This window comes from Aulonocara stuartgranti, assembly GCF_965226115.1.
Source record: "Aulonocara stuartgranti genome assembly, chromosome: 9".
NCBI lineage: Eukaryota > Metazoa > Chordata > Actinopteri > Cichliformes > Cichlidae > Aulonocara > Aulonocara stuartgranti.
Genome location: NC_138960.1, coordinates 31,312,501 through 31,338,033, shown reverse-complemented (window position 1 = coordinate 31,338,033; position 25,533 = coordinate 31,312,501). Strand labels below are relative to the sequence as shown.

Sequence of the window (25,533 nt, the reverse complement as noted above, 5' to 3'; positions counted from 1 at the left end):
TTGTCACAATCAATCTAACAAAGAAAAACTCACAACTCTAGGTCCAAGGGACCATGCCAACTCAGTTCTGACCTCCTGATTAGATCTCTCACTCTTTAAGGACAACGTGGTACATTTCAACAAACCCCAGTGGAGCTGGCCTGTGGTCCACACTCTTGACAAACAAGAAAGTCTGAGAAAAATGTTCTCAGTTTTCTCAGTTTCTGATATTTAATTAAAATTGACCAATTATTGAAACCTCCATAAAAACTGGCTAACCAGTTCATATATGGTACTGGCTTTATACTTTGCTAGCTTCAAAATGTTACAACAACAAAGGTTATTTTAAATACACTCTTAACACTGTTTAAGGGGCGATCGTGGCTCAAGAGTTGGGAGTTTGCCTTGTAATCGGAAGGTTGCCGGTTCGAGCCCCAGCTTGGACAGTCTCGGTCGTTGTGTCCTTGGGCAAGACACTTCACCCGTTGCCTACTGGTGGTGGTCAGAGGGCCCGGTGGCGCCAGTGTCCGGCAGCCTTGCCTCTGTCAGTGCGCCCCAGGGTGGCTGTGGCTACAATGTAGCTTGCCATCACCAGTGTGTGAATGGGTGGATGACTGGATATGTAAAGCGCTTTGGGGTCCTTAGGGACTAGTAAAGCGCTATATAAATACAGGCCATTTAAGATGAATTAATTTTCTGCAACCCGCAACTGCAACCCCCCCTGGCTGCTGAGTGAGCCCTCATCTTGGACTCTCCTCAGCTCTTTCTGGGACAGTGGTGCGGCTGCCCCTCTGTGGGTCTTCCTTGGTCTCTTGTGTTCTGGGGGCCTCTGGATGTCTGGAGTCTTGATCTCCTTCATACCTGCTTCATGCCCTGGAGGACGGGGCTGTGGCCCCCCCACACCCTCTAGCAGATCATTACATGAAGGAACCTTGCATCCATGCTCACAGGTGTACACACGGGTGCTCACACACACAAACTACACCCTTTTTGGCTCCTACCTCAAAGCACACTGTGTTCTGTTGATCTTATGTGCTGCACAATAATGTTTAAAATTTAGTATTTACTGTTATATTCCCATAGATCATCGTGATGTTGTTTATTATGGTCCTCTTTTTTTCTTCTTCTGGTTGTTTTCTCTTTTTTCTTTCTCAACAGGTGATCCAGGTGATTAAAAGATGTATTTTTGTCTGCTTATTTAGTTGGTTTTTGTTTTTTTGCCCTTTATCCCCGTCCCTCTTTCCCACTGTTTTTCTTTCCCTCTTTCTTTCTCCCCTTTCTTTTCCCCAGTCAAGTCTGTCCCGTATTTAGCAAGTGAAAATAAAAAAAAAAACAATAAAAGGTGAATCAAATGGACCATTACGGCAAGGCTGGGATGGTCCATTTGATAAAGTAAATCCGTTGGGCATCTTTCTTCACCTTTAGACAATAATTCTGATGGCAAAAGAACCAAACGGGCAGGCAAAAAAAAAAAAAAAAAAGCTGAATTCATTTTTTAAATAAATTAATGAAGGATATGATAGAAAAATAGTGACTGTAAAATGCATTTTATATATTATTAAGTAGATTCTGAAAAAAGTATAAGTCTCTTGCTAAAGGGAGTGCCTGAGGAAATATTTGTTTTTGTGTTGTTGGACGTCAGAAGAGGATACAGGCGTAGTTTAATGTTCACTCACAGCAAACACACCCCCACAGAGAGAGAAAGAGAAAGGATAAACTGACGCAGGTAAGCAACCACAGTAGGATCCTGACTATTGTTACTATTATTAATAGTAGTATAGGAGTACTGCTACTACTACTAGTAATTAGTGGTACTAGTATTGATTTTTCTCCCAAATGTGTTTTTAATTTTGCTTGTTGGACTATCTACCCACTCAGTAAAGGTGCACTTTCACTTTATGTTGTCAGCACATCTAATCAGCCTTCATTTGGGTCCACAGCCAGTAATTCATGACAACTCTACTAAAATACAGTAAGTATTTGTACTTCTTTACTTCCCATTATTATGACAACATTTGCTAACATCCCGTCTCTAAATAAGACCTAAATTACAATAATTAAAAAACATAAAAAGTGAACTGCACTAATGTTCAGACTATGTTTAAATGCTTTGCAGTCAGTTTAGCTCTTTGTGGGCTCTTAAAAATAAGATTCAATAAAAGTGCGTACAGAGACAGAGAGACAGAGAGACAGAGAGAGAGAGACAGAGAGAGAGAGAGAGGCCGTCTGATCTGTTGTAAATGGGAAGGGAAAACTGGCAGATATGGGCCCCTATGGCCCATATCTGCATGGCTGAGCTCTGCTAAATAACGCTCACTGTATGGACTAATAACATCCAAAGCGGGTGCACAAACTGAGCGAGTGTGTGTTATCTGCTTTATGCTCTGTGCTGTGTGGAAATGGTTCAACAGGTATAAAATATATACACAGTGTGCTGACTGTAAGACAAATTGTTGATTCTTTTCCACACATAGGAAGAACATTTAGGATTGTGGTCGAACTGGTTTTCTCCACTAGATCATTAAAACAATAATCATGCTTGACAAGTGACACAGACCATGCAAATGTTCTTTAACAGTAAGATTTTAATTTCAGGCCTGTTGATATGTTTGGACCTACAAACAAAAGACTGTTAAACAAACAGCTCCTTAGAACTACTGTCACGGCCACTTTTATCCTTCAACATACTGTGAACTCGCACGAGCTTTCTAGTAATTTCTTTAAATTATTGCCTGGAATAGTTTTCAACTTCCAAGCTCTTCTTTTCAGTTTGTCTTCCCTTTTCTCCCTTGTCCATCAAAGTGATCTCACTCTGCTTCAGTAATGTTGAGGTCTGGGCTCTGGAAAGGTCAGTCCATGGCATCATGAAGCCTGCAGTGGCTGGTCCGTGACCCTAGATCAGACTCAATTTGAAAAAAGAGTGAAAACAAAAGATCTGATCCTGTCTGACTGTTTGTGTTGGGACCTTGTGGTGACAGGGATTTGCTACAGCATCACTTTCAGATACTCTTCATCTTCTGTAGTTTCCTTTTTTTGTCCTCCATTTGTGCAGTTTCCACGTTTCTTTTCAAGGGTACACTGGACACTATGTTAAGATATGCAAAATTCAGGTTTAAGATTTAGGTTCAGTTAATAAAATTGGAATAATTTAAGTTTTTGTGATAGTGTGGCAGGCTGCCAGTAACAAAGTCCCCCAGATACACTTTAAAAAAGTGGTTCTTTGCTAAGTCTGGTTTATCCTTCTGCTTTTTAACCAATTCAAATTAAATGTCTTAACCTTGTTTTTCAATTAGCAAAAAACTGTCATGCGATGTGAAATTGGACAAAGAAGTTGATGAGAGTGAAAAAATGATTTTTAGGACACTCAGACTAAACATTGCTGGCATAATGTTCGCTTAACCAGCTGTTATTTTTCAGCTGGGTTGTTGTCCGGGTTGTAGTATTTGCAACACCATAAACATACATGTTTATGCACATTTTTGTGTATTAGAGCCCCGACTTCACTTCAGAAGATAAAGATTGAGGTGAGGAGGAAGAGGATGACAATTTGTTGGTCAGTATATCAGTATACTGTCAGTCGTCTCTTTTTTGTCCCATGTTTTCTTGTCTTTGGTAAAGGGAGCCCGTTCTCAGATGATACAACATCGGTATGATTCATATCTTGAGTCTGAAGGTTTTCCTCTATGGTCTGAACACCTACAGGTTTCTTCTTCTCTGACTTTGGCATAGTACCTGCATGGCCGGTCTCTAGGTACATTCATAAAATGTGATTGAAGTAATGATACTGCCCATCTCAGCCAATGTATTCAACACGGCAGGTTAACATAGCAGCATCCACAAACTAGTGCCTGCTCCTGAAAACTGTCTTCAGATTTACCAGATGAATTAAGTTTCTCTCTATTCCCTGTGTATCATGACGATCTGGTTTTAGTTTACATGACAATTCTGAAATTGGCTCAGTGGAGAAATCTGACCGTAACTTAATAACCTCTGCTAATGTGAACTCACTGTTTCTGGTTTACCTCTCAGACTCACTTTCAGAAGTTCACAAGATGAACATTTGTGTTGAGGAAGAAAAGAGTGGAGCAGAGTCTGCAGGATCCAGCTGTCCTTCTATGAGAAGTGACAGCTCCAAAGTTGATCATTTAAACTTCAGGGATGAACCTGGACCCTCAGACACAACGTAAGACTCAGTTTCTACTAAGATTTTCTCATCCTCCCTCAGTGTGTAACCACGAGTCCATTTAAATTTGACCTTTATGTGAACAGTACACCCTATTAGTCCAGTTCTTACTGAGGTCATTTTTATTTTCAAATTAAAACGGTTTTAGCACAAGATTATAATATATTTTATGTTAAATGTAAATGTTTATGTCAGCAACATCACTACATAAACAAGTGTGAGTAAAATAAATGATCCTCACATACAAAATACTGAGTGAAAGACAAAGGAAGCATTAAGAGGACTAATGCTGCTAGTATACAACGAAGCAACTCCCCACAACTTTGTTTCCAAACATATAAAATATTCACAGTCAGCTTAATCAAATGAAATTCAGCTGTTAGTTGAAGTATATCGTCTTCCCTACTGCTTTTTACGCTAGTGAAAGACGATGCAAACTCTGTGTTTGTGTGTGTACGTGCGAGCACGTGATTACCTGTGTATTTATGTGAGTGCACGTGAGTGAGTGTGCGTGTGGGTATGTGAGTGTAACAGTTAAAACACTGTGTGTGTGTGTGTGTGTGTGTGTGTGTGTGTGTGTGTGTGTGTGTGTGTGTGTGTGTGTGTATGTGACTTCCTGCCGGTCATAAAAGTAATCTCCCCTCATGGAAGCTAAACCAAATTCCTCTACAAAAAAAGTTAACAGATTACAAGCACTGAGATCCCCACTCTGCATCCACTGGGCCATTGGCCTCTTGTTGTCTTACTTTTACAGATAAGCATGTGGAGAGTCTCCTGCAAACCTACTTCTAAGTTATGACAATTATGAGCTTTTATTAAAGGCACAAGCATCAGCAATCCCCAACTGTAGCTTCCTGTCTCCTTTTATGACAGCAGACCCCCAGTGTCCATAAATTCCTTTCCCTCTACACAATTACACACTCTCAGGTCTACAACTAAGCCAAACTAAAACACACAGACAAATCCTTCCCTATTCCTCTGATCTGCTGGACCCTCTCATCTAAGAAAATTTAACACATTCTATTATAATAATTATTTTCTTGCACTCACAATCACTACACCTGGCTGAGGTTGTAGTTGTTGAAAACTGGACACAGATCAGTGTTAAGTAAGACAGGCTGACAGGGAAAGCACTTTATTACTGTTGATGAAATCAAAAGCAAACATCACATTGATGATTCAAGCTCTAGTTTTCTTCATCTTAAAAAGTATTTCCCTTTTCTCGTTCCTCTTTTGGCCATCACACCGTCTGCACAGTGTTGTCAAATTTTGATCCATTTTTTAAACTGATAAACAACAATTGACTTTAACAATTAAAAAATGTGTTCACAGAGAGAGGAAGGCGATCTCAGAGGATCCAGTGTCTACCAGCCATGGACCAGAAAAATCCAGGACTGAAGCACAACTGCAGATATCCAGTAAGAGCAGCTGTCTATAAAGTAGGATTAAGCATCCGCTTATTCATGGACTCATTTCTGAGAAAAACTGTTACAGTCAGAGTTATGTAATACATCCTCGGTACTTAATATGGCATAGGGGAGGGGCCGAGGGAAGTGAACTGAGTTTTCCAGGTGGAACTGTCGATCTTTAATAAGTGTTATTGTGTAATAAAGACACACAGGCTTTTATTGGCAAGTTGATTGAAAATAATTAAAAACAAACTGGAGCTGCAGAAAAAGAGTTAAACCAGTATTCTACTACCAAATATTATAATAATATATCATAATAAAAAGGTAATATTGGCTGATTTTTTAACATGTTTAGATAGTATTACTATATTATAAGGCGTGAATTAATCCTACATTGCTCAGGGATTAGATATTTAAAATAAACAGGACACCAGAATAAAATGTCATCCAACTCCCACTTTCCCAGTTTGTGGTTTGCACAACACCAGGATCCTGCCCCACCCCCGTCACTGACTGACTTCTAACAATCCAAGGAGTGAAAGCACGTGCAGTGAATAGCACCAAGCTGCCCACTTACATACTGAAAAATTAAAAGTTTTGACAGAGTGTGATGTTCTTTGACCATCAGTTTTACAGATACAGACTGCCCTAATAAAAAAAAATGCAGGATTACAATTTGTGTAACAGTTTGGCACACACTGGAATACTTGTGTCTATCTTTAGAAAGAAAGCACTACAAAATTCATTGATGGTGGATAGCTGTATTCTGAGTACGGCACATCTCTAATCCCCTCTCCTAAACTGAAGTGCTTAATTTTTGGATGAATTAGCCACATTATATAAGGATTATCTGAAAGTATAACTAACCATAACCACCAGTTCTCTCTTCATATGTACAATAATAAATCTGAGTTTTACTGAGTTTTTCTCAACAGAGAGGTTCTATTCTGCTTTCTCTGTCAGCTGTCATATGACTTGATGAAAGTGCTTAGATAAGGACTTCATTTCCCATAAACATTTGCAATATTTTTTATCAGCGACATTTCAGTCCACATTGCATAACAGTTGTTGGTGGTAATGCACAATTTCATTGTTTGGCAACTGCCAACAAAGTAACAAGAATAAGACACTTTGCAGGCCAAACATTACAGTTAATAGAAAAGATGATCTGATAAAGGTTCACAGTGAGCTCAGACATGTGAAATAATAAAATGGAGACAAAAGAACATTGTGTATCAGAGACAAACATCATAAATCATCCTAAACAAGAGCCACAGACTTTGACCAACAGCCCACAGTAGGTTTTTCTGTAATTACGCTTCCCTAATTTTCACACGAATTGCTCAGCAGATTCACTTGCTGAACAAAAACAGAAAAAACAAACAAAACAAAAACAAAACAAAAATAAAGACAAAACACACTTCTGCCAAGAAAAGCTGAGCATGTTCTAGAAAGCAGGTTTAGTAAAACTTTAAGTTTGTTCCTGCTTGAAGAAGGAAGCTCTGGTTTTCTGTTCCACATTTCCTCATTCAGACAGTCAATATTAAAGCTTACATCAAAACACAAATTTGAACGAGTTTATGTCTTTACAAACACATACGAACAGTAGAATCCCAGTTAGATTTTAAATATGTTTTATATTTAACAAAACCACTTTTTATATCAACCTGCCATCAATGTAAAGGCAGAGACAAGATCTATAGACTGCATCTCTGTAATTTTGTGACCAACAAGGCAAAAGTTAGATTTATAATTGCTGCATTCAATCATTTACTATACATTACAATTGTGATCCCAGTTTGAATACAACTATGGCATCAGAGCTCCGGTGACGATAGCTTTTTTCATTATCCATGAAATTCATAGTGAGCATGCTCTGAACATTTTGTTGTCATTTAACATGTTAAAACATGAAACATATACATTACTGGGATTAATTTAGCAGGCCAACATTAGAATAATAACAAATAGAATAACTTAATAATTTCTCTGACAAAACAGCTGATCAGAGTTGGTTCATTGACCTCAGAGTTTATTGTTGGACTCGTTTAGTTAAACATGCTTTTGGGAACAGGTCACTGCACAGCTGACATCAAGCTGCAGCCAGAGTAGTAATCATAATAATCAGCAGTAATTATCATCATTAGCTATAACACACAGACTATTTCAAAATTTGTCATATGGTGTAAAAACTTTGCTAATTACTACTGATGAAAATCAGACTGTTTCTGCTCCTTCACAATAAAGGTTTTCACACATGGAAGCTTTTACTGTCAAATGGAAATGCTGTGTTGTTGTAAGCTGACTAGCAGACGTTGTTATTTCTTATTAAATTGTTCTCCACATAAACACAGGAACACATCTCGAGGGTCTGAGAGAAAAAAAAACTTATCTAATGTGTTCTTAAAAATGTCTAAAAAAAATCAAAAAATCTCAAAAATTCTTATTGCAAACCATTTAAATAATGTTATGGTTAGATGTAATAAAAGTATAACTGTTTTCTTTTTTGTTATATTTGCTCTTTTTTAACAGCAGATGTTGGTCTGCAGGAGATTTTAAATGAACATAAAATACATCTAAAGAGACAATATGAACGTGTGACTGAAGGATTTGGTGAATCAACAAGTGGAACCCTCCTCAACAGGATCTACACTGAGCTTTACATCACAGACAAACAGAGTGAAGAGGTTCATACTCAACATGAAGTGAGGCAGCTGGAGACAACTTCACAAACAGATACCGTCCATGCCCCAACAATCAAGTGTCACAAACTCTTTGAAGTTTTACCTCACCTGAAGAGACCCATCAGAGTGGTTCTGATGAACGGAATTGCTGGCATTGGAAAAACCTTCTCAGTGCAGAAATTTATTGTAGACTGGTCAGAGGGCTTGGAAAACCAAGACATCAACATAGTGATTCTGCTTTCATTCAGGGAGTTGAATCTCGTTAAAGATGAGCGGTACAGTCTTCTGGAGCTGCTCCATGTTTTCTATCCAACATTACAGAAAGTCACCACAGAGAAACTGACTCTTTGTAAACTTTTGTTCATCTTTGATGGCCTGGATGAAAGTCGACTTTCACTGGAGTTCACTAACCGGAAGATTGTTTCTGACATTACTCAGACATCATCAGTCAATGAGTTAGTAACAAACCTCATAGAAGGGAATCTGCTTCCCTCGGCTCTCATCTGGATAACTACCCGACCTGCAGCAGCCAATCAGATACCTCCTAAATGTGTTGACAGGGTAACAGAAGTGCAAGGCTACACTGATGCTCAGAAGGAGGAGTACTTCAGGATGAGGTTTAGTGAGAAAGAGCTGTCCAGAGTTATCTCCCACATTAAGAAATCCAAAAACCTCAATGTCATGTGTAAAATCCCAGTCTTCTGCTGGATCACTGCCACAATCCTTGAGTACATATTGAATACAGACCAAAGAAGAGAGCTACCAAAGACCCTGACTGACATGTACTCGTACTTCCTACTGGTTCAGACAAAAAGAAATAAACACAAGTGCCAAAAAGAACATGAAACGAGTCCACAGGAGCTGACGGATGCTGACAGGGAAGTTCTTCTGAAGCTGGGGAAGCTGGTGTTTGAAAATCTGAAAAAAAGAAACATCATATTCTACCAAGAAGACCTGGAAAAGTGTGGTCTGGATGTCACAGAGGCCTCAGTTAATTCAGGGGTTTTTACTGAAATCTTTAAAAGACAGTGTGGGATTTTCCAAAAACCAGTCTACTCCTTTGTTCATCTGAGCATTCAGGAGTTTCTGGCTGCTGTTTACACGTTTCACTGTTACACCAACAGGAAAACAGAGGTACTAAAAGAAGTCCTGGGGGAAGAATATAACGAGACATCTCTGGACATTTTTCTGAGCAAAGTCATGGAAAAGTCCCTCCAATGTAAAAATGGCACTCTGAACTTGTTTGTTCGCTTCCTGCATGGCCTCACACTAGAGTCCAACCAAAGACTCTTAGTAGGTCTACTGAGTCAGACAGAGAACAACCCAGAAGTTATCCAGAAAATCATCAACAACCTAAAAGAGATGAGACGTTCTCAAATTTCTCCTGACAGAAGCATCAATATCTTTCATTGTCTGATTGAGATGAATGACAGCTCAGTGTTTCAGGAGATCCAAGAATTCGTGAAATCAGAGACAAAACTCTGTGAGATCCACTGCTCAGCTCTGGCCTACATGCTGCAGATGTCGGAGGAGGTTCTGGATGAGTTGGACCTGCAGAAGTTCAACACATCAGATGAAGGACGACACAGACTGATCCCAGCTGTGAGCAACTGCAGAAAGGCTCTGTGAGTCCTGTTGTGATCATTAACACAATTAATCAGATTAGATCAGTAGTTCCCAGGGTGGCTGTGGCTACAATGTAGCTTGCCATCACCAGTGTGTGAATGTGTGTGTGTGAATGGGTGGATGACTGGATGTGTAAAGCGCTATACAAATACAGGCCATTTACCATTTACAGGTGAATCTTTCCATTAAACTGACTTTATTCAAAATCTTCTGGAGCCAAATTAAAAACAGGAAACAGTCCAAATGTTTCTCTTCTTTAGTTTATAATCTAAAACATTGTTATAGAAAAGGTGAATGAGGCAGGTTCTATAAAACACTTTGAGTAGAAAAACTTTTACTCAAGTAGATTAGCAAGGTCCTATATAAGAATGAATCCATTTACCATTGACGAGCATCAGATTTCACTGACAAAATGTGGACATGATCATGGTTTAAATGTAACACAATTTTGTTTTCATCTGTATATTACATATGAAATCCCTTTGTTTTGTCTTCCTATTCCCTAAGTCTGTGTTTACAATGCAAAATTCCTGCTTTTATAATAACATATTTGATGTTTTCTCTTGTCACAGACTAAAAGCTTGTCATCTCTCAGAGACTCACTGTGAAGTTGTGGCCTCAGCTCTCAAATCCGACAACTCCAATCTGGTGGAGTTGGACATGACTGGAAACAAGTTGCAGGATTCAGGACTAAATATTTTGTCTGCTGGACTGTCGAGTCCAGACTGTCGACTAGAGACTCTGAGGTGAGTTTGCTGACTGGAGCTGTTGTTGTTTAATCAAAGATCTAAGTTTTACACTCTTGGTTAATAAAGGTTCACAATTTGTATGAACAAAAATATATAGAAGTGTTATTGATTTCAGAAATGTTTGCTTTTCCAAATGGCTGAATGATAATTTTTACTTTTAGCTCCAAACAGACGTGACAGACTTGAGCAAAGTTAAGTTAAAAGCTGACAGAAGTCAGGTTATGGTAGAGAGATATTTTTACAGTTGTTCAGCCTCCACAGGTCAAACTCAGTCAGTCAGAGAAGATGAGGTGATTGGTGATGAGGCGTTAGGGTCTGTGTGGGGTGTCAGTCACTCTGATAAATAGCAGATAAAAACAGGCTACAGAGATTTTGACAACCCACACAGCTGCTTTGGTGATGTATGTGTTAAAGAAAACAGCAGCCTGACACAGTCCGGAACATAACAGCAAAGCAGGATTCTGAATGTATGTGAGGATTTTTTAAAAACAGCTGGAGAAGAGAGAGGCTTCTTAAAAAGACTATAAGAAGAGGGAAGCTGAGAGTTTTTTTTTAAAGTTTCTGTTCCTCTAAAAATGATCCTGTTTTAACTCATTTTGAGTATTACAGCACCAAATATCGCTTATGTTGTTGTAAAGCAACATAACAACACAAGAAGTCATAAAAAAACAGAATATCTGCATTGACAGCAGACTGAAAGCTGCCTTTACCAGCCCAATATAACCTCACTAACCAGGCAGACAGACTACCATGGTTTGTGAAGTAGTGCCTGCCTAGAGTCTAAGAGTATAGTTCTAAATCATCTGTTCTGTAGATAGAGAATATTTTCAGCACTAAATCTTTAAAGAAAAACTACTGACCAGTTTGAGTGTAAAGAACATTTTATAAAGAGTTGTCAGTCACATTCTTCAGCAGACCATTTCAGGCTCTCATGAACTCAGACGTTGAGCTCAGGTAATGTCACTTCAGTTCACTTCAGGTTTAGAGCTTCAGTCTAGTGTAGAGATTAGGACTGAAACCGTAATAGTGTTCATGTAAAAAATACTAATGAAAAAAGATCAACTGACCACTGTTTCTATTTTAAGAATAAAGGAAACACATTCAGATAACTCTGTCATGTTGGTACTTTGACTTCTGCTCAGCAGACAGATAAAGTCACGTGGTCAGATCCAGCTGTTTCAATATTTATTTAGTGTCCACCATTCTTTAACAGTTTTGTACTTTGAAGACTGATATAATAATGCTTTTAGAATGATGTAATAATGATTTTAGAATCCATGATAAAACTTCTGGGCGTTAATCTTGAAGAGAACCTCACTGATGACTGATGTCTGCATTTTTCATTCTTTATTCAGGTTGGAGAGCTGTTGGTTGTCAGATATCAGCTCTCTGGCTTCAGCTCTGAATTCCAACCCCTCTCATCTGAAATATCTAAACCTGAGCTACAACAACTTGGAGAATTCAGGAGTGAGGCATCTTTGTGGTTTTCTGAAGAATCCCCACTGTCTATTGGAGACTCTGAGGTTAGACACCAAATTTTAACTGTGCTTAGATCCTAATCCCGGATAGTATAGTATTTATAGTCTAAGTATAGTATAGTGTCGATTAACAAACATCTTGGGAACATAGTTTGTACCAGGAATTTTGGCACATTTACAAACTGACACTGCTGAACAGTGACAGTAAACTAGATGAAGCAAAGATGACGAGTTATTTGTGTCAGAAAGCACAAAGAGCCACTGCAGAGCTAAAATTGTACTTTACACCTTCACTGGGGTTTGTAGTGCTTTCATTTCAGTGTTGGAGTTTGTGATCAGTGCCTAATTTAACACATTTAGTTATTTTAATGAAGGTATTTGCCACACACAGTTACAGTGATCTAAGAATGTTTTCACCAGTGAGGAATGACTGACCAGCAGTTTCAGAGGTAGACCTGCATGACATCTAGAAAAAGCAAAGCAAAAAACCCCCAGGAGAGCTAGTGCCAACTGCTCACCAGCACTATCCTAGCTCAGTGCTGACCTTCTTCAGCTCCTGACATATTATGACACTGGATGCTTTCAAGCACAGACTCTTAGTAATAAACACTTTTTAAAAATTCCTTATGCAGATTGCAGCGCTGCAGTTTGTCAGAGATCAGCTGTGATCATCTGCTTCCAGCCCTTCAGTGCAACCCCTCCCATTTGAAACATCTGGACCTGAGCACGAACAACCTTCAGGATTCAGGAGTGGAGCAGCTGTGTGTTTATCTGAAGACTTCAGATTGCAGACTGGAGACTCTCAGGTCAGACACCATGTTTTAGTTGTACTTACATATATATGATGTGAAAGCTGGCATTAACCTACACATACATACTGACATTAACCTAATTAACACTTTAACTGTGGCAGAACAATGGTTCACATTTCAAACATTAAAACTGTGTTACTCATCTTAAGACAAACAGCCCTCATCTGGGTTCCACCCTGATTAATGAAAGAAATCTCCGTCCGTGGATCGGGTTTCCTTCGAGACATGGGCAGCGATAAGCAGAGTTCATCCTTTAACATAAACAAAATTAAAATATTCTCATGCATGATCAATGGTTAATCACGGTACCAGCTGGAGTACCGGGAGCAGTTTGGAAAAACAAGAAGACGCGGAGACTGTTCTAGGTGTCATTCCAAACTGACTCAAAGGTTTATTCTCTGTGCAACAGTTTTATAGGCAGACAAGTTTCAGTTCAGACCCTGCCCACTGGGTGGGGTGGCGTCCTGACAGTTAAATTCCTTTGTTCAGCAAGGGCAATAAAAAAAACACTCACAAAAACAATAAATCTTTACCGAGATCTCCTACATCCTGAGTTCTGACACAAAAACCAGATGGTCTTCACATAAACATTTTCTGCATGGTAAAGAGTGATTTGTTGGTGTTTTTCCTCCAACCTTAGTATACACCATAAATCTTGAGTTAACAAGGCAAGAGAAAATAACAGTTAGCATAAAGAGCTTTGTTAAGTTACAGAATCTTCAGTCTAATATTATCATACAGGTCCATTAAACACTAGACATTTAGAATCCTTTAGTGATATAAGTTTGCACATGGTAGAATACTGCATGTAGTTATTTGCATCTAGGAAATGTTTAACCATATATACCCAGAGGCACATAATCAATTGTGTGTGTTCTTTAGCAGGCTGCAAGCTTGAGGTACACTGAGGAATGCACTATCCCAGTTTAAGTGCCTTGTTTACATATAGATGAACTGTTGGATTTTCCAGGCCAGCAGGCCAAAGGAAATGCCCGTGGGGTTACAAGAAGAGGAGATGAAGTTTTAAAACAAAGGACATTGCAGAAACAGGGTCCTTTGTATAATATCACTATAAAACAATATCCTGTAAATGCTAACCGTAGTGCTAAAATTCACAACAATTAACATTATTGCTATCAACTCTTGGTATACAACACATTGATTAATCATTTACAGTTAACTCGTTTTCATGGTACAAAGGTCATGACACACAGGAATCTGTGGAACAGAAACAGTTTGTGGCAGGAATCATTGCACAATTACAAATTGTACTGCTGAATGGCATGCTGGGTAATGCTAGCTATACAGGTCTGTCAATAGTGGCCAAAGAGTCCGTTGCTACAAAAGGTTTTTCAATCAGACTTGTTTTTCTCTCATTTCTGGTCATGCTGCTGCTTGTGTGTTGAAAGACAAAGACAAAGTTTAGGTGGGGTTCAGGGAGATTTGAGTTTAAAAAAAGTATTATTAATTGATTTAAATAACAAGGGATAATATACAATATTACTATAAATGTTGCCATTTGATGCATTATATCAGAGTTTATTGGCAGGTTACATCAAAAAAATAACACATAAAAAAATTGCCAGCTTTTAAAATGTGTCTGGTATAAAAGTGTCCTCAAATATATACATTTCTTTCAAACTAAATCTTTAAAACTGAAGCAATGTAAATACTTTTTTCACAATTTTGATCTAAAAATTAGGATTTTTGTCAGAATTTCATACCCCCACTCTCCAAGACCCTATTTTTTTCTTTTTTCTTCAGTGAACAAACAGCATGTCATCAGTCAGATTATTGAGAGCTCTTTTTTTCACTTGTACCTTTTGTCTGAACCTCCATCCTGTTGGCTCAAACTGTTTGGATTTTACATTTTTTAAACTTGAACATTTCAAATCTTCTGAACAAATTATCAAACCTTAAATGATTTTACCACAGATTTCGCCTCATAAACTTACATCTTCTATCTTCATTCAGGTTATGGGGCTGCAAGTTGTCAGAGACCAGCTGTGATTATCTGTTCAAAGCTCTTCAGTCCAACACCCATTTGAGAGAGCGTGACCTGACCTTGAACAACCTGCAGGAATCACATGTGAAACAGCTGTCTGAGCTTGTGGACAGCCCACATCACACACTGGAGGTTCTCAAGTGAGTAGAGGCTTGGACTCAGTCCAGGCTGCTTTCCCAGTATAACACAGTGTGAAATCAGTGATCCAGTGTTTCTTGTACATCTGCAGTCTTCTTAACTCAGTGAGGCTGTAAGAAGAGAACAGTGGCAGGCTTCAATATTCGACAGAAAGACAACAGACATCCAATCAAATGACACAGAAGTTTGTGATCATGTGTTTGAGTTGATGTGACGATAACTAATGTTCACATCTACAGAGAATAAATGGATTTGTAAGGGTGTCAGCTGGAAACAAGCTTTATTTCCTGTAGACATGAACACAGAAACATCAAATCACACAGGTGTATTAAATATTTTACAGAATATTTTATTTATTTTTAGAGGAAGAAATTGTCAAGAAACAAAACATTCTACAAAGAAAACAACCAACTCGCCTATCATGGAAATCCAAAATGATGCAGGAAAATTAGTCAAGAACACACGCACAGAGATATGTTGGAAGCAGGAAGCAGGCAGGATTTGTCAGTCTTGACAGGTCCCAGTTTATAGCCAGACCCATTTAATCTCGAACCAGTGGTCAGCCTTCACCTGTAAATTACATTAAACTGCTTACTAAATGAACACCACTGCTCCAGGTGTGGAGAAGTAAATGCAGTACACAAAATTATGACCTGGGTCATAACCTCCAGGAATCAAGATTGCATATGTCTTACTGTCAGTGCTTTCATTGACATTTGTTCAGTAGTAGCCTCCATGTATATTAGTAAGCTGATATTTTAGCAACAGGTAAGAAGTTCAACAATACACAGCAACCTTTGGTCTTAGTGAAACAAGAGAAAATCCATTCATTGGCAGGAGGCACATTGCTTCATCAGCTGACTGGTCTGTTCATTCTAATTCCGTTGTTTTCATTCAAATTCTATTCATTTCATTCTAATTCCGTTCTTTTCATTGAAATGCTGTTGTTTTCATTCTAATGCTGTTGTTTTCATTCTAATGCTGTTGTTTTCATTCTAATTCTACTCTTTTTTTATTAAAATTCTATTGTTTATTTTAGAATTCTGTTGCTTTCATTCAAACTCTGTTCTATACATTCTAATTCCGTTGTTTTCATTCAAATTCCGTTGTTTGTTTTCAAATTCCGTTGTTTTCGTTCAAATTCTGTTGTTTTCATGCAAATTCTTTTGTTTTTGATCAAATTCTGTTCTTTTCATTCAAATTCCATTATTTGTTCTAAAATTCTGTTGTTTTCATTCAAATTCCGTCTTTTTCATTTTAATTCAGTTGTTTTCTTTCTAATTCTGTTGTTTTCATACAAATTCTTTGGTTTTGATCAAATTCTGTTGTTTTCATTCAAATTCTGTTTTTTTCATTCAAATTTCATTGTTTTCATTCAAATTCTATTCTTGTCATTCTATTTCCATTGTTTTGATTCAAATTCTGTTCTGTTCATTCTAATTCCATTGTTTTGATTCAAATTCTGGTCTGTTCATTCTAATTCCGTTCATTTCATTGAAATTTCATTGTTTTCATTCAAATGCTGTTGCTTTCATGCAAATTCCATCGTTTTCATTCAAATCCCATTGTTTTCATTCAAATTCCATTGTTTGTTCTCAAATTCCGTCATTTTCATTCAAATTCCATTGTTTGTTCTCAAATTCCGTCATTTTCATTCAAATTCCGTCATTTTCATTCAAATTCCGTCGTTTTCATTTTAATTCCATTGTTTTCATTCTAATTCTGTTGTTTGTTTTAAACTTCCATTGTTTTCATTCAAATTCCGTTGTTTTTGATCAAATTCCATTGTTTGTTCTCAAATTCTGTCGTTTTCATTCAAATTCTGTTCTGTTCATTCAAATTCCATTGTTTGTTCTCAAATTCTGTTGTTTTCATTCAAATTCCGTCGTTTTTCATTCAAATGCTGTTGTTTTCATGCAAATTCTTTTGTTTTTGATCAAATTCTGTTCTTTTCATTGAAATTCCATCGTTTTCATTCAAATTCCATTATTTTCATTCAAATTCCATTGTTTGTTCTCAAATTCTGTTGTTTTCATTCAAATTCCGTCGTTTTCATTTTAATTCAGTTGTTTTCTTTCTAATTCTGTTGTTTTCATACAAATTCTTTGGTTTTGATCAAATTCTGTAGTTTTCATTCAAATTCTGTTGTTTTCATTCAAATTCCATTGTTTTCATTCAAATTCTATTCTTGTCATTCTAATTCCATTGTTTTCATTCAAATTCTGGTCTGTTCATTCTAATTCCGTTCATTTCATTGAAATTCCATTGTTTTCATTCAAATGCTGTTGCTTTCATGCAAATTCTTTTGTTTTTGATCAAATTCTGTTCTTTTCATTCAAATTCCATCGTTTTCATTCAGATCCCATTGTTTTCATTCAAATTCCATTGTTTGTTCTCAAATTCTGTTGTTTTCATTCAAATTCCGTCGTTTTCATTCAAATGCCGTCGTTTTCATTTTAATTCCATTGTTTTCATTCTAATTCTGTTGTTTGTTTTAAACTTCCATTGTTTTCATTCAAATTCCGTTGTTTTTGATCAAATTCCATTGTTTGTTCTCAAATTCTGTTGTTTTCATTCAAATTCTGTTCTGTTCATTCAAATTCCATTTTTTGTTCTCAAATTCTGTTGTTTTCATTCAAATTCCATCGTTTTCATTTTAATTCCGTTGTTTTCTTTCTAATTCTGTTGTTTGTTTTAAACTTCCATTGTTTTCATTCAAATTCCGTTGTTTTTGATCAAATTCCATTGTTTGTTCTCAAATTCTGTCGTTTTCATTCAAATTCCATTTTTTGTTCTCAAATTCTGTCGTTTTCATTCAAATTCCATTTTTTGTTCTCAAATTCTGTTGTTTTCATTCAAATTCCGTCGTTTTCATTTTAATTCCGTTGTTTTCTTTCTAATTCTGTTGTTTGTTTTAAACTTCCATTGTTTTCATTCAAATTCTGTTGTTTTTGATCAAGTTCTGTTGTTTTCATTCAAATTCTGTTGTTTTCTTTCATATTCCATTGTTTTCATTCAAATTCCATTGTTTGTTCTCGAACTCTGTTGTTTTAATTCAAATTCCGTCATTTTCATTTTAATTCAGTTGTTTTCATTCAAATTCTGTTCTTTGCATTCTAATTCCATTGTTTTGATTCAAATTCTGGTCTGTTCATTCTAATTCCATTGTTTTGATTCAAATTCTATTTATTTCATTCTAATTCTGTTATTTTCATTGAAATTCTATTCATTTCTTTCTAATTCCATTCTTTTCATTGAAATTCCGTCGTTTTCATTTTAATTCCGTTGTTTTCTTTCTAATTCTGTTGTTTGTTTTAAACTTCCATTGTTTTCATTCAAATTCCATTGTTTTTGATCAAGTTCTGTTGTTTTCATTCAAATTCTGTTGTTTTCATTCATATTCCATTGTTTTCATTCAAATTCCATTGTTTGTTCTCAAACTCTGTTGTTTTAATTCAAATTCCGTCATTTTCATTTTAATTCAGTTGTTTTCATTCAAATTCTGTTCTTTGCATTCTAATTCCATTGTTTTGATTCAAATTCTGGTCTGTTCATTCTAATTCCGTTGTTTTCTTTCAAATTCTATTCATTTCATTCTAATTCCGTTCTTTTCATTGAAATTTCGTTTTTTTTCATTCAAATGCTGTTGTTTTCATGCAAATTCTTTTGTTTTTGATCAAATTCTGTTCTTTTCATTGAAATTCCATCGTTTTCATTCAAATTCCATTATTTTCATTCAAATTCCATTGTTTGTTCTCAAATTCTGTTGTTTTCATTCAAATTCCGTCGTTTTCATTTTAATTCAGTTGTTTTCTTTCTAATTCTGTTGTTTTCATACAAATTCTTTGGTTTTGATCAAATTCTGTTGTTTTCATTCAAATTCTGTTGTTTTCATTCAAATTCCATTGTTTTCATTCAAATTCTATTCTTGTCATTCTAATTCCATTGTTTTCATTCAAATTCTGGTCTGTTCATTCTAATTCCGTTCATTTCATTGAAATTCCATTGTTTTCATTCAAATGCTGTTGCTTTCATGCAAATTCTTTTGTTTTTGATCAAATTCTGTTCTTTTCATTGAAATTCCATCGTTTTCATTCAGATCCCATTGTTTTCATTCAAATTCCATTGTTTGTTCTCAAATTCTGTTGTTTTCATTCAAATTCCGTCGTTTTTCATTCAAATGCCGTCGTTTTCATTTTAATTCCATTGTTTTCATTCTAATTCTGTTGTTTGTTTTAAACTTCCATTGTTTTCATTCAAATTCCGTTGTTTTTGATCAAATTCCATTGTTTGTTCTCAAATTCTGTTGTTTTCATTCAAATTCTGTTCTGTTCATTCAAATTCCATTTTTTGTTCTCAAATTCTGTTGTTTTCATTCAAATTCCGTCGTTTTCATTTTAATTCCGTTGTTTTCTTTCTAATTCTGTTGTTTGTTTTAAACTTCCATTGTTTTCATTCAAATTCCATTGTTTTTGATCAAGTTCTGTTGTTTTCATTCAAATTCTGTTGTTTTCATTCATATTCCATTGTTTTCATTCAAATTCAATTGTTTGTTCTCAAACTCTGTCGTTTTCATTCAAATTCCGTCGCTTTTCATTCAAATTCCATTTTTTGTTCTCAAATTCTGTTGTTTTCATTTTAATTCCGTCGTTTTCATTTTAATTCCGTTGTTTTCTTTCTAATTCTGTTGTTTGTTTTAAACTTCCATTGTTTTCATTCAAATTCCATTGTTTTTGATCAAGTTCTGTTGTTTTCATTCAAATTCTGTTGTTTTCATTCATATTCCATTGTTTTCATTCAAATTCAATTGTTTGTTCTCAAACTCTGTTGTTTTAATTCAAATTCCGTCGTTTTCATTTTAATTCTGTTGTTTTCATTCAAATTCTGTTCTTTGCATTCTAATTCCATTGTTTTGATTCAAATTCTGGTCTGTTCATTCTAATTCCATTGTTTTGATTCAAATTCTATTCATTTCATTCTAATTCCGTTATTTTCATTGAAATTCTATTCATTTCTTTCTAATTCCATTCTTTTCATTGAAATTCCGTTGTTTTCATTCAAATTCTGTTCTTTTCTTTCTAATTCCATTGTTTTGATCCACATTCTGGTCTGTTCATTCTAATTCCGTTGTTTTCATTCAAATTCTATTTATTTCATTATAATTCCGTTCTTTTCATTGAAATTTCGTTTTTTTTCATTCAAATGCTGTTGTTTTCATGCAAATTCTTTTGTTTTTGATCAAATTCTGTTTTTTTCATTCAAATTCTGTCGTTTTAAATCAAATTCCATTATTTTCATTCAAATTCCATTATTTGTTCTAAAATTCTGTTGTTTTCATTCAAATTCCGTCGTTTTCATTTTAATTCAGTTGTTTTCTTTCTAATTCTGTTGTTTTCATACAAATTCTTTGGTTTTGATCAAATTCTGTTGTTTTCATTCAAATTCTGTTTTTTTCATTCAAATTCCATTGTTTTCATTCAAATTCTATTCTTGTCATTCTATTTCCATTGTTTTGATTCAAATTCTGTTCTGTTCATTCTAATTCCATTGTTTTGATTCAAATTCTGGTCTGTTCATTCTAATTCCCTTCATTTCATTGAAATTTCATTCTTTTCATTCAAATGCTGTTGCTTTCATGCAAATTCTTTTGTTTTTGATCAAATTCTGTTCTTTTCATTCAAATTCCATCGTTTTCATTCAAATCCCATTGTTTTCATTCAAATTCCATTGTTTGTTCTCAAATTCCGTCATTTTCATTCAAATTCCGTCATTTTCATTCAAATTCCGTCGTTTTCATTTTAATTCCATTGTTTTCATTCTAATTCTGTTGTTTGTTTTAAACTTCCATTGTTTTCATTCAAATTCCGTTGTTTTTGATCAAATTCCATTGTTTGTTCTCAAATTCTGTCGTTTTCATTCAAATTCCATTTTTTGTTCTCAAATTCTGTCGTTTTCATTCAAATTCCATTTTTTGTTCTCAAATTCTGTTGTTTTCATTCAAATTCCGTCGTTTTCATTTTAATTCCGTTGTTTTCTTTCTAATTCTGTTGTTTGTTTTAAACTTCCATTGTTTTCATTCAAATTCCATTGTTTTTGATCAAGTTCTGTTGTTTTCATTCAAATTCTGTTGTTTTCATTCATATTCCATTGTTTTCATTCAAATTCCATTGTTTGTTCTCAAACTCTGTTTTTTTAATTCAAATTCCGTCATTTTCATTTTAATTCAGTTGTTTTCATTCAAATTCTGTTCTTTGCATTCTAATTCCATTGTTTTGATTCAAATTCTGGTCTGTTCATTCTAATTCCATTGTTTTGATTCAAATTCTATTCATTTCATTCTAATTCTGTTATTTTCATTGAAATTCTATTCACTTCTTTCTAATTCCATTCTTTTCATTCAAATTCCGTTGTTTTCATTCAAATTCTGTTCTTTTCATTCTAATTCTATTGTTTTGATTCAAATTCTGGTCTGTTCATTCTAATTCCGTTGTTTTCTTTCAAATTCTATTCATTTCATTCTAATTCCGTTCTTTTCATTGAAATTTCGTTTTTTTTCATTCAAATGCTGTTGTTTTCATGCAAATTCTTTTGTTTTTGATCAAATTCTGTTCTTTTCATTGAAATTCCATCGTTTTCATTCAAATTCCATTATTTTCATTCAAATTCCATTGTTTGTTCTCAAATTCTGTTGTTTTCATTCAAATTCCGTCGTTTTCATTTTAATTCAGTTGTTTTCTTTCTAATTCTGTTGTTTTCATACAAATTCTTTGGTTTTGATCAAATTCTGTTGTTTTCATTCAAATTCTGTTGTTTTCATTCAAATTCCATTGTTTTCATTCAAATTCTATTCTTGTCATTCTAATTCCATTGTTTTCATTCAAATTCTGGTCTGTTCATTCTAATTCCGTTCATTTCATTGAAATTCCATTGTTTTCATTCAAATGCTGTTGCTTTCATGCAAATTCTTTTGTTTTTGATCAAATTCTGTTCTTTTCATTCAAATTCCATCGTTTTCATTCAGATCCCATTGTTTTCATTCAAATTCCATTGTTTGTTCTCAAATTCCATTGTTTTCATTCTAATTCTGTTGTTTGTTTTAAACTTCCATTGTTTTCATTCAAATTCCGTTGTTTTTGATCAAATTCCATTGTTTGTTCTCAAATTCTGTCGTTTTCATTCAAATTCTGTCGTTTTCATTCAAATTCCATTTTTTGTTCTCAAATTCTGTTGTTTTCATTTTAATTCCGTCGTTTTCATTTTAATTCCGTTGTTTTCTTTCTAATTCTGTTGTTTGTTTTAAACTTCCATTGTTTTCATTCAAATTCCATTGTTTTTGATCAAGTTCTGTTGTTTTCATTCAAATTCTGTTGTTTTCATTCATATTCCATTGTTTTCATTCAAATTCAATTGTTTGTTCTCAAACTCTGTTGTTTTAATTCAAATTCCGTCGTTTTCATTTTAATTCCGTTGTTTTCATTCAAATTCTGTTCTTTGCATTCTAATTCCATTGTTTTGATTCAAATTCTGGTCTGTTCATTCTAATTCCATTGTTTTGATTCAAATTCTATTCATTTCTTTCTAATTCCATTCTTTTCATTCAAATTCCGTTGTTTTCATTCAAATTCTGTTCTTTTCTTTCTAATTCCATTGTTTTGATCCACATTCTGGTCTGTTCATTCTAATTCCGTTGTTTTCATTCAAATTCTATTTATTTCATTATAATTCCGTTCTTTTCATTGAAATTTCGTTTTTTTCATTCAAATGCTGTTGTTTTCATGCAAATTCTTTTGTTTTTGATCAAATTCTGTTCTTTTCATTCAAATTCTGTCGTTTTAAATCAAATTCCATTATTTTCATTCAAATTCCATTATTTGTTCTAAAATTCTGTTGTTTTCATTCAAATTCCGTCGTTTTCATTTTAATTCAGTTGTTTTCTTTCTAATTCTGTTGTTTTCATACAAATTCTTTGGTTTTGATCAAATGCTGTTGTTTTCATGCAAATTCTTTTGTTTTAGATCAAATTCTGTTCTTTTCATTGAAATTCCATCGTTTTCATTCAAATCCCATTGTTTTTATTCTAATTCTGTTGTTTGTTTTAGTAAAGTGTTTGTGCAGCAAGGAAGAATTCAGGCCTCTCAGCGGTTAAGCTCCACTGTAGACTTGTCTGAACAAGTCAGTGCTGCCCTTAATAATATTAATAACACCCAAAAATTTGATTCTGTTCATCTTCATGTAGCGTTTTTAGTGGGAGAAACATTTCATCACTTGTTCATGTGACTTCTTCAGTCTCAGCTGACTGCAGGTTTCCCCAACCTTATAAACAGGACATTTGCACAATCACTGAAACTAGCACCACTGAACAATGGGCTACGAGGTCAGTTCCTTAATCATTAATGTAAATTCTCTCTCACTGAAAACACCACGTTCAGATGAACAGAATCAACCTTTTGGGATGTACGTACCTGGATGATTGAGCATGCACCAAGAAAGATCAATAATAGTTAATACTGGATGTGCTTTAACACTGAAAAATGATGAAGACAGTCTCTGCAAACACTCATTTATCTACTCTGCCCTTTCTTATCTTTGCAGACGGAAGGACCCATAAACACAGTTGTTTGTCTTTGTTGTGTGTGTAGTGTGTGTGTGGTGTGTGTGCGTGTCCTGATGGTCCAGAGAGGTTGAAACACCAGCAGCTTGTGTGTAGTGATGCTGTGACAGGGCCAGGCTACAGGGAGGTGGAGTGGACAGCAGAGCTTCATCCAGCAGTGACAGAAATCAGACGTGCAGATGGCTGACAGTGCTGTAAAAATGCTCTGAGAGCTCCTCTGTTAGACACCATGTAGAATCTATCGTCATCCCTTTGTGTTCTTTCATCACAGTGTCTTTTTGCAGACACTAGGTTCAGTTTTATTTTCTTTGAAAAGTTACCTAAATACATTTTAATATCTTTTGTACAATTGATGTAATTTTAAGTTATTTATCATGGTTTTGAAATCTATCGTGTGACAATGACTTCAAGTATCCTTCTTGAAACAGTAAATTTTTTTTTCATCGACATAATCTGTATAGTGCAACTGATCAGGTAAAAAATGTTCAATAATTGAAAAAAGATAGATTTGTTTTATACTTTCTAACATAATAACTGGGATCATGTGATATAAACACTATTGTAGAGAACTGCAAACTGTCCAGAGTTTGGTGTACTATATATCTTCAGTAATTTAGATAATGAAAGTATCCAGTGGTTCAGCAGATGAAGTGCAGGAGGTAGAGGTTTTTTCATGGATGCTAAATCCATCAGTTGTGTTGTTACTGTTAGAGATGTTACACAGTCATGTGACTTCCCAGGGTGAAGACAATTGGCAGCAGTCTGAAGTTTGAAATTCCTCAGCTGATGAATAAGGCTACGTTCACACTGCAGGTCTCAATTCCAATTTTTTGATCAAATCTGATTTTTTTTTGTCTGATTGTTCACACTTCAAATACAATGTGACAGCAAACGCGCTCTAGTGTGAACAGTTCACGGCCCTCAAACCGGCCCGCGTGTGCAAAAGAAGATGTCACACACAACACGCTCTGTTTGCAGAAGTAAAAATGGCGGCTACAGAGCCAGTAGGTTGTTCAGCAGTCTATCAATTTCTGCACAGTCTCAACCGACAGAATTTTGATAAATTAATTACAGAAAGGACACTGAGAAAAAAGAGAGCCCATGCTTTAACAATGGCCTTGTTTGCAGCAGTGGCTGCTACCTCCATGCACAGGTATATATTGACACGGAGTCGGAACCAGGAGTGGTGGGACTGGTTTGTCTTCAGATATGTATCTGATTCAGTACCACATATGAAAGTGACCCAGGTCGGATTTGGAAATATCAGATTTGTGCTGTTCAAACTGTCAGACCATGATCGGATATGGGTCGCATAGGGTCAAAAAGTTGGATTTGATGCGCTTTTGCCTGCAGTGTGAGCATAGCCTTAGTTATCTGTCAATAATGAACCTTAATGTTTTATATGGATAATAAGGATCAATAAATGTGTGGATTTGACTCAAAGGAATGACTCTGACTCATGGAACGACTTCCTTCCTGCTTTTCTGTCATGTCGATCAAATTCAGACCTCTAGCTTAATTAGTCACCCACCACCACAGCTTTCCAATTAAAGCTCAACATTCCTGCTTCAGCCAGTCCACAAATTTTAATGAAGTGTTTTTTGTGTTAAACCTGGCAGTGATATAGATTCCAACAGCATCATACTCCTGTTGCATATGGGATCACCCACATCTGTACTGGGTCACGAGGTGGGGTTAAGGCAGACAAGCCTGCAAATAATTTATAAACTTTTTAAAACAGTTAAAAATGCTTTAATTTATTAGAAGGAGGATATTTCTACGATCTCTCCAGGTTTCAGATTTCACTACACCACAATATAGTGAAAAAGTTTAATACTATACACCACAAAAATATCTTA

The 25,533-nt window shown here is 35.4% G+C and overlaps 1 protein-coding gene across 7 annotated transcripts; it reads left to right on the top strand.

The window, feature by feature from the left end:
- Positions 1 to 530: 530 nt before the first annotated feature.
- Positions 531 to 25,117, top strand: LOC309714831 (NACHT, LRR and PYD domains-containing protein 12-like; the record flags this gene model as incomplete). 7 transcript variants are annotated; one of them, XM_082547554.1, is made up of 11 exons in its annotated part: positions 532 to 929; positions 1,622 to 1,705; positions 1,888 to 1,951; positions 4,009 to 4,162; positions 5,495 to 5,580; positions 8,104 to 9,880; positions 10,454 to 10,627; positions 11,986 to 12,153; positions 12,741 to 12,914; positions 14,895 to 15,065; positions 23,656 to 25,117. In XM_082547554.1, exons 3-11 carry the CDS (start codon positions 1,930 to 1,932, stop codon positions 23,669 to 23,671), a joined length of 2,742 nt encoding a protein of 913 aa, XP_082403680.1. In that variant the 5' UTR covers positions 532 to 929; positions 1,622 to 1,705; positions 1,888 to 1,929. The 7 variants fall into 7 exon arrangements, with proteins under 7 accessions (XP_082403681.1, XP_082403682.1, XP_082403680.1 ...); XM_082547553.1 differs by having other exon boundaries at positions 532 to 1,705; XM_082547558.1 differs by adding an exon at positions 3,470 to 3,532 and having other exon boundaries at positions 533 to 1,951.
- Between the last annotated feature and the right edge of the window lie 416 nt (positions 25,118 to 25,533).